Genomic DNA, 15104 nt, shown 5'->3' with positions numbered 1-15104 from the left:
CCAACCGATGTCAGTGGCGTTCTTGTTGTCAGTTTCTATCCAGATTGCCTGAGTGAATGTCTGGAGGTGTAGGCACCTCGGAATGATTGTGTTAAGCTAGCATTAAGTCCCTCCCCCATCCACCTTTATTCTTTTCTTTATAATAAGGCTTTCGAATAAGTCATGATTGTACGGCAGTGAAGCATTGGTGTTGAAGACTGATGTCATGCTGTCGTTGATGATGACTATGTATCAGCATAGCATAATATTAATAATCGTTCAGCTGTAACACCCTTTTGGTGCCTAACTACCATGTCACCCGAACAGCGCACGAGGGCTGAGATACCACCAGGTTACCCAGACCTAGACAAGCAGTCGAGATGCTGAGGTTGGGTTGGAACCACAGACCTTCCGGTTAATAAGTTGACGCCTTAACCGCTGAGGTATCTTGAGCTCTATTACGTCGGCATGTACGACTATGGGGTCGAAATCACCTTTCCTATTGTTCGGCCACGTTTTACCGTGAGGGGTTTGACACGACCAAAATGTCGATCCAGGCATACCAAGGAAGAACATTGTAACGTCAATCCGCCAAATAATTCGAAAAGACATTTTGGCATCTTCTACCACGCCATTTTTGCGGCTCACCATGCGAGAATTATATTTCAAGTGAACTCACTTGGTGTTTATTCAAACACCAAGTACAATTGCGTTTTCAGTGCACAGGTGCCATGCAACCGAAGGGAAGAATTGGGACTGAACTAGTGGCAAGTTACCTACCTTCTCTAAATTAGCTAAAACACCTCGCTATTGGTTCTGTAGGTATCGCTTCACCCCAGTCCAGTGAACCATTCAGCGCACTGAATACGGAATCGATTTGGGCCAGACCTATGTCACATCCATTTGCCTTAACATTGTCATTTATCGAATGGGTCAACATGCTTTCAGATTGTCTGTCTTCACCAGGTTATCTGAGTAGATATGTTAACCTAAATGTGTTTACTGACTTAACCGAGTACAGTCTTGTTTCCGAGGCCTAACTGTTATTGCCGCTACCGAAGACTTCTTTCTTTGTTGTCCCTCAGTCTAAGGAAAAGATGGTGCGGGGTGAACGACGTGGTTGTGTGAAATTGAAGAACGCTCAGGTTGGAATCGACGACGAAGACGACAGCACTTTCACCATAACTGTCGACCACAAGACATTCCATTTCCAAGGTATGCAAAGAATTGTTTTGAACCTATCACTTTGCATTCACAATTGGTTTTCACTGCTGTTGGACACTCACAATTGTTTATTGTTGTCATGTTACGATTGTTTTCAACTCCTGAAAGCATGTTGCTTGCTTAAAACCGGAGACTGTGACAATCAGCTATATGTGATTACTGCCTTGAGGGATTTCCTGTCACGAATTTCCAAGTCTTTTGCTTCCATTAACGAATGCGGGCAGCTTCCACCTTGCGTGGAGTTTGCTACTCGATGTACCTTCGCAGGCCACAAACCGACAAAGTGGTTTGGAACAAGACGTTGTATTCCGGTTTTCTTGTTGCATCAAAAATGCCGCCATAGTCAGAGAAGTTAACCTTGTTCAATTTAACGCCAAACAACTTATTGATTTTGTGAACCGTTATTATATAAAGCCAAACCTAGGCTCTGATTTCAGCTTGATATTTACGTATCTTCGCCGTCCATGCGATCAATCGAGTTGGGTATGTAGTTAGCTATTGAACAACCCGTAATATCGTTTCGACAGATTGTTCTTCGAGTCCAACATTCTTCTGACAAGTCATCACTCCCTAATTTTATGTTGTTGTGCCACCTTGAGTCAGATAACTGAGCAACTCGTTTTTGAAAATGCCATTATTCTCGAACTTTCAAGTCAGAAATAACATTTTGCCACCCATTCTGTTTTTATAGCACTTAAGTTCCTCTTCTCGCAAGCCGACTAGAAGATGAGACGATCTTCCGTTTGAAAAACTTCATGGCTTTTTAGACGGTTTTGGCAGCCGTTTGTGGCAAGCCTTGTCACTGTAGGCTTTCCAAGTTCATTTGCATTACCTGTTATCGCCCTTTGCTTTGAAAAGTGTGCAACCATTCTAAGTAGAAGTTTACGTTGTTTTGACGTATGTGCGTGAAGTGTTTTCGGTCAGAAATACTCTGTTGAACCGTTCATTTCTTATAATATTAGTTCGGTCACTTTTAATAGTTCACCCTATTGTGAGAGGGCCTTTTTGTGAAATAATATAATCCTGACAGAAACGATGCTCCGGACTTTCAAATCCGTCACGAAGAGGCTGGTCCGTAGCGTTGTGTATCATCACCATCATTGTCGCAAACGTAACGTCAACGTTCAACACTGATGGCTCGCTGCCGTACAGCCACAATTGTTTGAAAGCCTTATTATGGAGAAAAGAATATAATTGGATGGAGAATGGAGTTAGTTACAGACTTCTGTAATCATTCGGAGTACTGACGCCTCCAGACACTCATTCGAAGAATCTAGAAACTGTCAACACAAACCTCATCGACGTCGGTCGCCAGTCATATCTTGCAGCTTCTGCTACCCGGCATGGTGGGGATCACGCGGTGCCACCATAGGGCGACGAAGGACAAGTGACGCCAAGAGTGTCTACGATCGGAGTCAGGCTTGTTTTCCTGTTGATATCGCATGTATTACGGATCGCATTTTTGAAAATGGACACTGATTTCACACAGTTCTCTTGAATGGTATCCTTTTCCCAAATGGGGTCAAGTGAATAAGACAAGCGCTAACTGAAGGCTTCACCTCCATCCTTAAATAATGTTCCTGGGAGATTATCCGGACGAGGAGCTCGGTGGCGCTTGAACTAATGTATACTGTCATAAACCTCGGAGGCCTTATTGGGTTCCAGGTTCACCTTCCAGGGTTCTACTTTAATTGTAAAGTCCATATGAGTGGCAGCAGGTGGCCACGGGAATGGCTTAAAATGCACTGTCGTGGTGACGGTTTGTGAACCTGCATGACAGACTGAACTATACTTGTGACTGTCTGTGTCTATCCTACCACAAACTGATCGATGGCTGGAGGTCTGACTAATACAGTTTCCAAGTCCTTCTTGTTGTGAGTCGAGATAATCGTGACGTCACGAAGAGACTTAGCCTTATCGGATGTGACGGTTTCTGTATCTCCGTGACCCATTGAGCTGTACTAGGTGGGTCCTGCGACACTCAGTCTCTCATATCAGGTTGGTCTCCTGGTCCTCCAGGTTTGAGGTTAGAACATGATGCGACTTGTTCTATAAAAGTGGTAATGCAGTTGCATTTCCCGCCAAACGCCGCTGCATTTTAGTCGGGATTTTGGGCAAAGGCTTTGGTGAAGAACCCTAATCTACCTCCTTTCTAGGTGTGGGCGCACTGCGAATGTCCCAACCCACGTACAAGCATGACACTGACAACTAACAATACTCTCATGCCACATCGGTCGTCGCGTGGCGTCACCAGCCGGATCGCCTTACTAGTCGTATACAGCAGAGTGGGTGAAAATATGCTACTACTGGCGCCTCTTTTCTTGCACTCACGTTTTCTCTACCCTACCCACCCTAATTCGAACACTGTCCGCAGGTCCCAGCACTAGAACTGACTGCTGTACTTGCTGTGCATCAGAATCGGTTGCAGCTTCTTTACGTCTGACTGCTGTAGCAACCCTAAACAATTAGAATGTAGGTCTTGCTCATACTTTGGATTCCTTCTGCATCGATGTACGCTGTGGGGGGGGGGTGGCTCATTGATTAGAGCGCGAATTTATTGACCCGAAGGTCCGACCTCTGCCTCTCGACTTCCCCTGTCTAGGCTTGGGCGACCTGGCAGTATCCCAACCCTCGTGCTTCCTTCGGGTTGCATGACAGTTAGGCACCCAAAGGGTGCTACATCTGAACGAATACCGATGACGACGTACGCTGTCTGTCAGAAACAAGGATACAGGACTAACTGTTCCCTCTCTCTTTCTAAGAACTAGGTTGATGGGCATTCTTTTTGGACATTTGAGATATTCCAGGTGGTATGTTATGGTCCGAAGTTAGCATCACATACCTTCTGGAATTTGGGCCAACCAAGACGGATAGATAAAATGTTGATTGATTTTCAAAGGGAAATCGGGCCTCATAAAGTATCCGATTTCACCTGGTTCATTCTGAACCATCTGACGGTGAGGTCTTCACCGTTCAATGTATCGGAACGATGATCGATCTTTTCAATTATTTTGAAAGCAGGCAGGAACTCAAAAACACTTGTTATCCGCACATCCCTCATCCAAGACACACAATCTCAAGATTTTAGGCGTTGATGATCAGATAGTTCTTTCCAGAAATTACTGTAAAAGATAAATAGACCCGGGGGATTGGTTTCACCGATCTTGTTACTGATGACCTACTTGCAGCAGGACACCATTGGACGACATACAACCTATTACCAGAAGCTGACCAAGGAGTGTACTGAACGCATCGAACACTACAATCATGGGTACTCTGCTCTTGAGTACTACTTCACCACAGGGAGCGATGGTTGAATCGCTTAATTGAAGCAACTGTTAACTCTAGATGTTGCTTGGAACGTGTAGGTCGTTCCATTGAGTACGAATACCAAGTCCGTGACAGTGTGACTGATAAACGCTTTTCACATGTGTCCTTTGTTTGGATTGAATCCTAAGACGAGGGGTGTCGGCATACAAGCCTTGCTTTCTCTGCTATCGAGATGTGGTTCATTGGACTTTGATAACAAAGGGGAGCCGATAGTTTACGTTTGTTTTGTTCGTCTTAGAAGTGCTTCAATCCAATTTATTTGTCGTCACTGCGATTGTAAAAAGATTTGCAATTGACACTCATCCACATAAACCATCAGGTAGGCGGGAAAAGTAGACTACTCCCACCTCTAGGGTTGTAGGTCCTTGAGATAGATAATTGGAGGACATATGTTGGAGTGAACTACAAGTCCGCAACTCAAACATTTCTCCGATTTTATCTATCACCTTTGAATACCAGCTTGGTTGCACATCTTCAAAACTTCCACGTTGAGTTTTTGTGCTTCAGTGCCAAATAGAAAAGCTCCCTGTACATTTATGAAGATTGCGTTGTAAAAGCTTTCACTGCCGACCTTTTCCGTCCAACTCGGTTCTCCGTAAAAAAATCTTTGTTATACATGGTGTGTTGAGTCGGCTTTTCCGAGCACACTGTCCCATGTTGCCAGTCTCCTGTTATTCCGATGGTTTGTCTACACACATTCGTTACTTGTGATTGAGGTTAGGTGCGTTGTCACGAAAGTAACACCAAGGTAGAATTCTATGAAGAGCTTTAACCAGGTCTGCTCTGTGGTCTGTCGCTTACTGGAGGGGCTCATACTGAAAGTCCCCGTGATATCAGGTTCATTGATATTTTCTAAACAGCTTGTCGCAACCTTCCTTGTTTGGTGTCATATGCACGACACTAATTCACTGCGTCCTGGAACCAATAGAAATTCTGAGGTAATCCTGCGTCAGCATTTCTGGCAGGTCGAAAAGTTGTTTCCCATAAGAAATCGGTTTTTGGAATCATCTACTGATTCTCTGATCTCGAACAGTCACCCCAAACGTTTGTTCCAAGTATATGTCATCCCTGTTGGACTTGGTGAACGGCGAATCCACAGTGTAAGACCAACTCGTTCGTCGACCTCTCCGATTTACCGTGAAGATCCATCGTATTCGGTGGGTTCTTTGGAGTTGATACCACGCATCAGTTAGTAGCGTGTGTGCGGTAGCAAACGATCGGTCAAACCACTCCTAGTACGCATCACTAATGCTGCTTATTTTCCTCACAGTGGTTTGTGCGGCTGCTCAAAATGCACTCGATTTCACTGGAAGATTTGTTAGTGTACCTGTATCTATCTTCGGGGGAAATTCCCTTACCCTGAGTTGAGCGTCAGTTTAAATACTGCTACGTGTAACTCTTTAGGCGCCCCATCAAAATGCATTAAAAAGCAAATCTGCTATAATGCTTCATGTGCCTAGAACGAGCAATTCGCTGTGACATTTCCATCTCAACTGTTGTACTGTATTTCTTCTGTTTTCAAATCTGATGGTTTTTTTGTTATATCCTTGTTAAGCTGTAGCCCTAAAGTAATTAGCCGCCTCTGCTGATATCCACTTAGTTGACTTCTTTAGAGGGACTGTGAAAAGTGCGTTCAGAAAACGCTTAGGGTTATGTGCATTCAATTTGCCTTGTCGCCTCAAAATAGCATGCATTTTTAAAACAATTTTGTCACCAATGTTCTCGTAAAGCTGAATTATTTAGGTTGAACAGCCGAGCAGCCCCCACTCTTACTGCCCACCCCTACGACCATTCGAATAGGATAGGAGCTTTTTCGCGCTCAATTTGCAACATTCACACTGGGTCATATCAATTTACAACTGATACTCGTCCCGCCCGATAGAATTACCCGGCTGTCAGCGATGTTACCACAGACACTCCACTTGTGTTCGTTATTCTGTTCCATTCTAGCTCATCTTCCTAAGAATTTGTTTAATGAGTAGTTTTTTCTATTAGCTTATTCTCAGCACGGACGCAGTGAAAAACGTTGCATTTCTCCAAATTCTCTCGTTTTTCCATTTAGCACGTGATGCAAACGAAAGGCAGAAGTGGCTCGATGCCCTGCAGGAGGCAAGAGACTTGCACACACAAAACTATGCCCTCATTCATCAGGTAAGATAGATCGGAATGCTATTTGACTGTGTATGACCGTTTTTTCTGGACATGACTGATTTCTTGGGCTTCCGTCTCTTTCTCATGTCAGGTAGTCTTTCAGTATGAATTCATCGGTATCTTTCGACATATACCCCTAGGAAATATTGTGAATATTATCTTAACATCAACTAGCTCCTTTGGTGCGCATATAGTATGTTTCAATAAAACACGCCTTTTTCTGCATTGCTGTCGTTAACTTCCGCAGATGTGCGCCTGTGTTGTAGTGCAGGCTACTTGCTCGATATTCTCACGGTTTTGTTCCTCATTTTCTAGGTTGATCACACAGCTGCTGGCCTTAGAGCCCAAATTACTCCGGTTACATAGATTGACTCTACTGTGTGCGTCGTTTTTCGTTCAATCTGTTCTGTGCCTTCTGAGTGGTATTTGTTGATGCTTGGTAGACTGGAATGAGTGAAAATGAATTGTAGTCACTTTCACTGGTTAAGTTACTTCAGAGTGAAGCCGGGTTCCCTAGACCGATGAACTCACCGACCTAAGCTGTTAATCGATTAGAAACAGTGGTGGCTAGTTTACTCTGTAATGTTGTACGACAACCACTCCTAACAGAGTTCACTATATGATGTTGGCCGTCTTGTCTATCCTTGGCTGTTCCGTAGATCACAATCGTTCGCGACTACCCTGAAGAGTGTTTCCTGTGGGGATTACGACACCGTTTATGCATTATCACTTTATCTTGACAATCGGTTTGGCTCCTTGTTCCCTATACGAATGTTCCTTCAGTTACCTCATCTGTAGCTGAACCGAATCTTTTTCGTTGTGCTACAGATGCTTCAAGTGGTGAGTGTTCAGTGATATATTTGGTCAACTTGACCACCGAAATTCTTTTCCACTCATCACTTAGAGCAGACTGTCTGATCATTCCCGGTTGATGGCAGCAAACACGGTCAATTCCAAGCCAATAGCAACTGTCCATTTGAAACACAACCTCCCCGTATCAAGCCTCAAGAAAACGTTAGGATATAGGCTGTTGCACGTCTATATTTTGCTATATCTCTTTGAGCATATACTGCAAAGCAGTACCAGATAGATGAATAAGGCACAGTAAGAGTCTTTACCATCGGGATGTCGAAAACCACGTTATCACCGAGGTAGTATCAGCGATACAACCGGTTCCGTTTTTTTGGCACTTTTATGTTTTCATCATCCATCTGATTTTATTCTTCGGTATGCACCAAAGAAATCTAGCGAAATACACCCGAAGTGTTGTGCAGCAATCCATTTCTGTATGTTCTCACGTTGTCCGTTTGTCGGTCATGCGTCATCCTTTTATCATTCATTACATCCGACATCCATTCAGGCAAATCCTACTGGCTTGGAAAGGTCATTTTTCTGTTCCCCAGTGTGCTGTGCATTATAGCTCCTATAAATAGATCGACCTAGCACAGGGTTTTGTTACTTCGTTTCGTGGATAAAACTGACGTACGCTTCATTGATTACGTTTGTTGACGCCCTCACGTGCACCTCTCTACCGTGGTCATTTTGATTTGCATCCTCAAGTGAGATTGAAAGTGCGCTTGGGATGGTCCTTAAGCAGTATTCTTGTGGTGGTGATGGTGGCCTTTCGGTAAATTTTGTTGACAGTACTCCCTGTCTCCTATCGGTCAACGTGGTTTGGGGCACGTGGTCACGCACATGATACTTACACGGAGAAAATTCCGGTCGGTGGCACAACACACTGTCGAAATTAGGGTAACGTTGGAGGTTGTTTTCGAGACTGGTGTTGATTATCCCTCATCACTTAATGGAGAACTTCAGCAAGATTGGCGTCATCTGTTTCCTGTATGACATTTCGAACGGGAGGATTTACTCTTTTGGTATGCATCATGAGGGCACAAATGTTATTAAAATCAAAGTGTTTTTCAAGCAAACAGAAGCATCATGTTGGTGAACATCTACAGATTTTATGAACTTCGGCAGTTCACCGCTTTTCGTGTAACAACCAGAAAAATTTACCTCCTAAAATGGAATGCATGTCGAACTGTCGAAGACATCCTTTTAAGCCAAGTCTTAGTGATGTTCGAGCTTTCAATGTCGCTCACATTGTGTACTTATACAATGCACTAGAGTCCGAACTTTTGGAATTCCAGTGAAAAGTTCTTGTATTGAGTGAAGTAACGTTCCAGCTGTAAAGCACGTCAACCTAAATTATCGTAAAAGACTGATCTTATGAACAATAAATCGCAGGTTAAACACCTATACGTAGTACAACTTGAAAACCCTAACTCTTCACTGGATGACTTAGACAAGCGATGGAAGAATATTCTTCTCGACTATGAACTAGTTATTCTCTTGCACTGCTCCTCCAAGCCAAAAATGCACTTTTCGTTTCAAAAGCTACCGGCAAACTTTGTATATCCCTAAAGATCCAGTACTCTACTTCCGAAAATCACCTTACCCTGCATTCTCAGTGTGGTGCACCTAGGGCTGAGTTCAAATTTGTGTGTCATCGTTCTGTGGGCGTGTAAGCTTCCGGACGCTGGGTCTTCACAAATATCAAATTTCAGCTCATGAGTGCCGAAACACTACACTAAATGCGTTTGGCGCATCTTACAAAGTGCGATGTCAAAGTGCAAATATGACCATCGCGGACACGTTTTTTGGCGCGCCGCGGAGAAGCATGAAGTTGACGAAGGAGATCTTTGAGTGAGCTTGTGGAGAATGATAGTACGACTGGACGTACTAACCTGATTCTGAATCGGGGGGAGATGGCTCAGTGGGTAGAGTGCGAATTTATTAACCGGAAGGTCCGTAGTTCGAGCCTGACCTCTACCTCTCGACTTCCCCTGTCTAGGCTTGGGCAACCTGGCATTATCCCAGCCCTCGTGCTTCTTTCGGGTTGCATGGCAGCTAGGCACCGAAAGGGTGTAGCAGCTGAACGATTATTACGATTATTCTGAATTTTACTAAAACGCTATTAATAGAAGCGTAAATCCACATTTTCCATAGTCAAAGCTTTTGCTATCGTTGTGATGTTTTTTGGTGTTATGTTTTCGGAACATTCCAGTGATAGAAGCGTACGAATGTGGACGCTTTGAGTATACACAACTTTCGAGCCTAACTTCATTGTGTTGATATAATTTGGATCTCTGTTTCATTTTGCCTGCGTAGCTGTATCTGAATGATAGACTGGCTCTCGAGCAAAAGTGTCTGGAAACCCTGTGCTTAAACAAAATAGCTGATTTGGTTACTGTAGCCTTCGGTGTAGGCCATGACACACTTTTTCGCACGGTTCTGGCATTCTGCCATACGAAACCATCTAGCCTCACAGGCGAACAACCTTGCAGGAAATCCCGAAAAATTGCTTTTTCAGTGAATTGCTGGAGGCTTCATAGCATTTATTTGGTGACTAAATTTATCGTTATAAACTGTACTCTAATTCGATTTTGTTGGCAATTGACTGAGTTTGTCTCCTCGTCTGATTACAATTGGCGTATATACCAAGGTTACAGCTGCGCTGCTGTTCACCTTGTCGCCGTTGTAGACAAAGCAACAGCTTTCACTGCTTACAGTAAGTTTTGGATGATTCATCTGATAGATCCCGATTACGCATCTCAAGATTTGGGACTAGTTTATCAAAAATTGATAGTCTCGAGCTTATCTGATTTATAGTCTAAACTTTGTCAACGCACGTCGAGGTCCCATTTTGACGTGCTTAATTGGTCCCAACGTTCTCCATCACCGCTCAGTGCTCGGTTTTTTCCCAAAAACGAGCTCTCGCTGATTAACTATTCCACCTGATATTACACCAATTGCTACGGATGGTATCGTAATTCACTTTAAATATTTACCAGGCAAACAATCAGATACTCAGTATCTTCATTTTAATAAAGGATTCACTGTTTGAAAACTGCAAGCCGCGCATATCATTTCGCATGTTTTTCATGATGTGATTCACTTTACTGTCCAATCTGCAATGATTCCAACTCATCTTCGTGGTTGTTCACGCGACATTTTCGAAATGTAGATGCTCGGTAGTACAACGGTGATGATTCAGATAATCTCGTTGTAGGCTCACTCTCCTGTCAAACTACTTTTTCCAAGTTATTTATAGCGTTTGCATCTTAACATGTTTGGTAATAATCCTTCCAAGTCGTTGTTACCTCAATCCATCGGTGAATATCTTCTGTCATCTTGTGCCATCGCAGTTGCTATATAACAAGCTAAAGGATTGGTGAACAGCGAAGCACATTGCTTCTTCATCTCTAGGCCCGCTGTTTTATTCACTTGACTCAAATCATTGTCTCTACATTTACTCTCTTTCTTTTGTAGACTAATCGGCTTTTGGATCATCCAAGTTCCCTATCTGAATTCGACCAACGTATTGTCGAGGCCGATGCCTATCTGCAAATTCTGATCGACCAACAACAGGTACCTTTACTGCTAGCCGTTTGTTTACCTGTTTCGATTACTAATATTTACTGTCTGTCAATTTGTTTTGAGTTTTTCCGTCGGAATGTTCGCAGACATCGGAGTAAACAACTTGCGCTGTAACAAAACAAGCAACCCACCTGACTAGCTCTGTTCGTCCCCTACCACGAGTCACGGTCGAAAACAGCCGCCGTTGAATAGTGGATGCCGTAAGAAGTATTGTGAACTGGTAGAACAGTGTAGCTGGTTGGGTGCGAGCATATCTGCTGTAGATATTGCAATCATAGAAGCTTCATGCGACCAAAATGCCTAGCCACCAGTTTTATTTACCTTGTGTTTACTGTCCACCAACCCATTTGGTGGTTGCGTACTCGCGGATATGAGGAACTCATGGAATTGGCGGGTTGCCTGAGATAGCTTTCGTCTCCTGGTCTTATCTTTCTTCGCTCATCTGAAAACGAGCTCTGTTATTTTATCACTGACGTTTAGTTCCTGTCTCGACTGCCCTACACGTGTGCACGGTTCCTGGTTGAAAAACTGACCAGACACAGATTCCAGCGTAACAGGTTGAGTGTGCAGTGTTTCATTTTCTCATGCGGATGCAATATTTTGTCAAGAATTCAGCACATACTTTTTGTCCCACACTCTTGTGCGGACACCAGCTGTGCTTCGTTCCGGCATACTTCCTTCGAGAATGTCTAACTATACGGGTGCAGACGGGCACGTACGGTTCTTGAGTTGGTTTGTGTGTCACAACGTATGACCTTGTCACCGCAATGTGATTTACTGTTGTGAATTACCGCCTTAGGTGTAATGAGCTACTCAACTGAATCCCCGGTTTATGATGTTATCCAACTTTATGTTCTGCGCAAAGGACTTATCGTGTTCCAGTTGGCATGAAATTAGAAATGTCGCAAATGGGTAAAACACGCTACTCAAGGTTGCTAAATACTGCGACAGACCATTACGGGTCGGATTGTACTGACAACACATCCGAACAACGAATCGGGTGCCATATTTTGATGTCCTCGCAGATTAATTATGGACAGAGCTTGGTTAAGACACATTTTAAATACTTCTGGACCGTATATCGCACTTGGCGGAGCCTCAATAAGTATTGGACGTTGAGTCGGTCATGTTCCATCAAAACTGACCAAGGATTTTCCGTTAATGCGACGACAATGGAGCAGTTAAAGGCGACACTCTGAGATCCCTATTGATTTGTGATGACTACTGTCTACTGCTTCATCAAGCACTTTTTAGGTGGTAGTAGTATCCGCGGGTGCCATCTGGTCGTTAGCCACGTTCAGCAGATTGCCTGCGCGGGGTTTGCGAGATTTTTTCTGCCCATTTGGATGTCCCTTACTTCAAAAAGCGGAGCCCAGACAGTTATACTTAGTTTCAAACCACATGTTCGAGTTCGCAGTGTAACGAGCGGAAGTTTGCCACGGGATCAGACAGAATTTCTGCGTCTTGTATGCATGTGTCTTTGTATGTCTTGTTTCTCATCAGTTCACTTTATTTTGTTTACTCCTCGGTGACTCGCATTGATCGCCTCATAATAAAGTCCAGAACGACTCTGTTTACATAGATCCGAGAGTTCAAGTTACTTCGTCGTGATTTTCTTACTCGCACTTATTATGATTTACTTGCGTGTCCTTCCAGGATCTTTCGCTCCAAAATGCCGAAACGGAAGAATGTCAACCGGAAACAGTAAATGCCATCTGCGATCGCCTCCAGGTAAGCTATTTCATGTCAACTGATCCGCATGGTGCCCGCTTCCGACTACCCTTTTGTCCCATGATAGTGAAGCATGTTCTAACTCTCCACACTATTTGCGTCTACGAAATTGGTCCATAGTGGAGGGTTTCGGTGGTCTATAATAATGGATCTTATATGTGCCAAACCAAACTGAGACTGAATCTCATTATATCCGCCGCTGTGTTTGTCCTTCACTGTTTCTCGTAACGCATAAGACAGTACAAACCACTAGTACGGGATTTCAGAAGATTAGTATCTATCTCTATGCTTTTAACAGAAGTCTCCCACACCTTGAGTTACACGTGTTTTGATTATTTTCCTTATGTTCCCAAATCAGAGAATGTGGCATCTCGACACTAGCTGTGCCTTAGTACTATTAGGTGCGTGAATAGATGTGTCCTGTTGGACACTTTGTTTATTTTAGATAATAATGCTGGAAAGTGAACTGAATGGAAAGTATGCAATGGTGTGCTGAGTTCTCTTCCAAACAAACCAAATTGTAAAAGTTGTTTAAAACTCTTCAGGTTTGTCATGCTATCTTTTTATGTATAGTGACTTACAAATAAAGCAGGACGGATCGATCCTCAGTAAGCACTAGTCACCTGACTGTTCACCGATCAGCAGTTCCCAAATGGATTTTTCGCTCGCCTGGGAGACCTAGCATGCCACGTTGGTTGTGCAATATTTCTTCACGAGGGCACCTCTGAAGGACACAGTTATAAAGGTAGGATTAGTATAACGGGATTTTTTCACGGAAGCCCGTCCAGATTGGAGAATCTCTCTGGAAATGACCTATTTACCCTTCAATAAAAGACATTAAAGTTTAAATTTGTTGGCTGACTAGTTTTAAGTGGTTGATATCCCGATCCACAATATCTTGTTTGAACTTCACTCGGTTTAGTGAGTAATTTGGCTGGGCATATGCTCAATGCATCGCTGTTGGAACATTTTACTATTGGTAAACTGATTTGGGACCGTAAAACCAAAGCCGAGGAGAGAGAGCAATGTGTCATTACTCATTAATCATCAAGCTCCCAGTCGGTACCCTTGTTTTCCCCATCATTTTCCTGATAAGTCTTCTCTTTTTGTGCTGATCTCTTGACATATAAATGACTCCCTCTTAAGTGCCCAGCTGCTAAGGATTCGTTGTGTTTCAGAAACAAATGTTAGTCGTGTCCGTTAATCAGAGGACGAAAACTCCTATCTCACACCCGCTAAACCGCTTATGACACTCAGGTCCGACTGAAATTTCAAGTCCTTTTGTAAGAGAATTTTAGACATTCCTTCCTTAGCTACCCCGTCGATGAACAGTGAGGCATTTTGATACTCCCCGAAGGTGTTCTATCAACACGGAACACGATACGTCAAGATTATGGGAAGTTGGAAGTTGGCCATCTTGTATTCTCGTCCTTTGAACCACCTCGTACGTAATAATCCCAATCAAATCAAACATTTTTCTTCTTCATTGTGTATCGAAATGTGTTCCTATCAACGGGGACATACGCATGGTTGAGTGTACGGTTGACTGCTGCCCTTTCACAGATTTTAACCAGCGATTTCGGCCATTTACGTACTATTCCGTCGTTTTTCAATATATCCTCCACCCAACGTATCTGTTAGGTTAATGTTCCCAGTTGTGTCCAATCTCAACCCACTGCCAAGCTTCTGGCTACTTTATCCTTCCTTGCTATGCCCATATCTTTACTTTTGCTTGTTAGGACTGTGATTCCTCTTTCGACCTAGCTTCTTTTACTATGAGTGAGCTAATGTTGTTAGCTGGGCTAAATCCGCTTTCGAAAAAGCCTCAACCTTCCAAGAACCGTCGGTAAATAGTGGCTTATCTCCAGGCAGTATTTCTGACGCACTAGCCTCGTCAGGCTAGATAACCAAGATGGAAAGACAGGACAAGCAGATGTATGAATCGGCATTCGTTATCTCCGTTTGTTGATGTTGGATACCGGCAATGATCTTAGTGACTACTTTCCAAGCCTTCGTGTAACGATTGTTCTCGATCTGTCTCAAATGCCGGTTACGATGTAACCCGGCTCCTGGATCGGTCGAGAGGCCAGGCAAGTATGTCACTGCATCTCAGCGGCCGTGTTCATCAGACTGCAAAGCAAGCCGTATTTTCATATTGTTTCTGGACGAACTGCATGGGAACTGGATCTCGTCAGATGACAGCGATTTTTCACCTGTATTGCTGTATACTATCTACAGTGTTCTTATCG

General features: G+C 43.6%; 1 protein-coding gene across 1 annotated transcript in view; it reads left to right on the top strand.

Annotated features, from left to right (window-relative positions):
• Nucleotides 1-15104, top strand: part of T265_04550 (hypothetical protein) — a gene marked incomplete at both ends in the record, with an annotated part of 58480 nt that overhangs the window by 8866 nt on the left and 34510 nt on the right. Inside the window, 4 exons of the mRNA XM_009169314.1 lie at nucleotides 1065-1194; nucleotides 6596-6684; nucleotides 11017-11115; nucleotides 12781-12855. Of these exons, the coding sequence (XP_009167578.1) occupies nucleotides 1065-1194; nucleotides 6596-6684; nucleotides 11017-11115; nucleotides 12781-12855 (393 nt within the window). The remainder of the gene's footprint in view (nucleotides 1-1064; nucleotides 1195-6595; nucleotides 6685-11016; nucleotides 11116-12780; nucleotides 12856-15104) is intronic.

The sequence above is a fragment of the Opisthorchis viverrini genome (genome assembly GCF_000715545.1).
Source record: "Opisthorchis viverrini unplaced genomic scaffold opera_v5_75, whole genome shotgun sequence".
Lineage (NCBI taxonomy): Eukaryota > Metazoa > Platyhelminthes > Trematoda > Opisthorchiida > Opisthorchiidae > Opisthorchis > Opisthorchis viverrini.
This window is presented reverse-complemented; position numbering and strand designations above follow the sequence as displayed.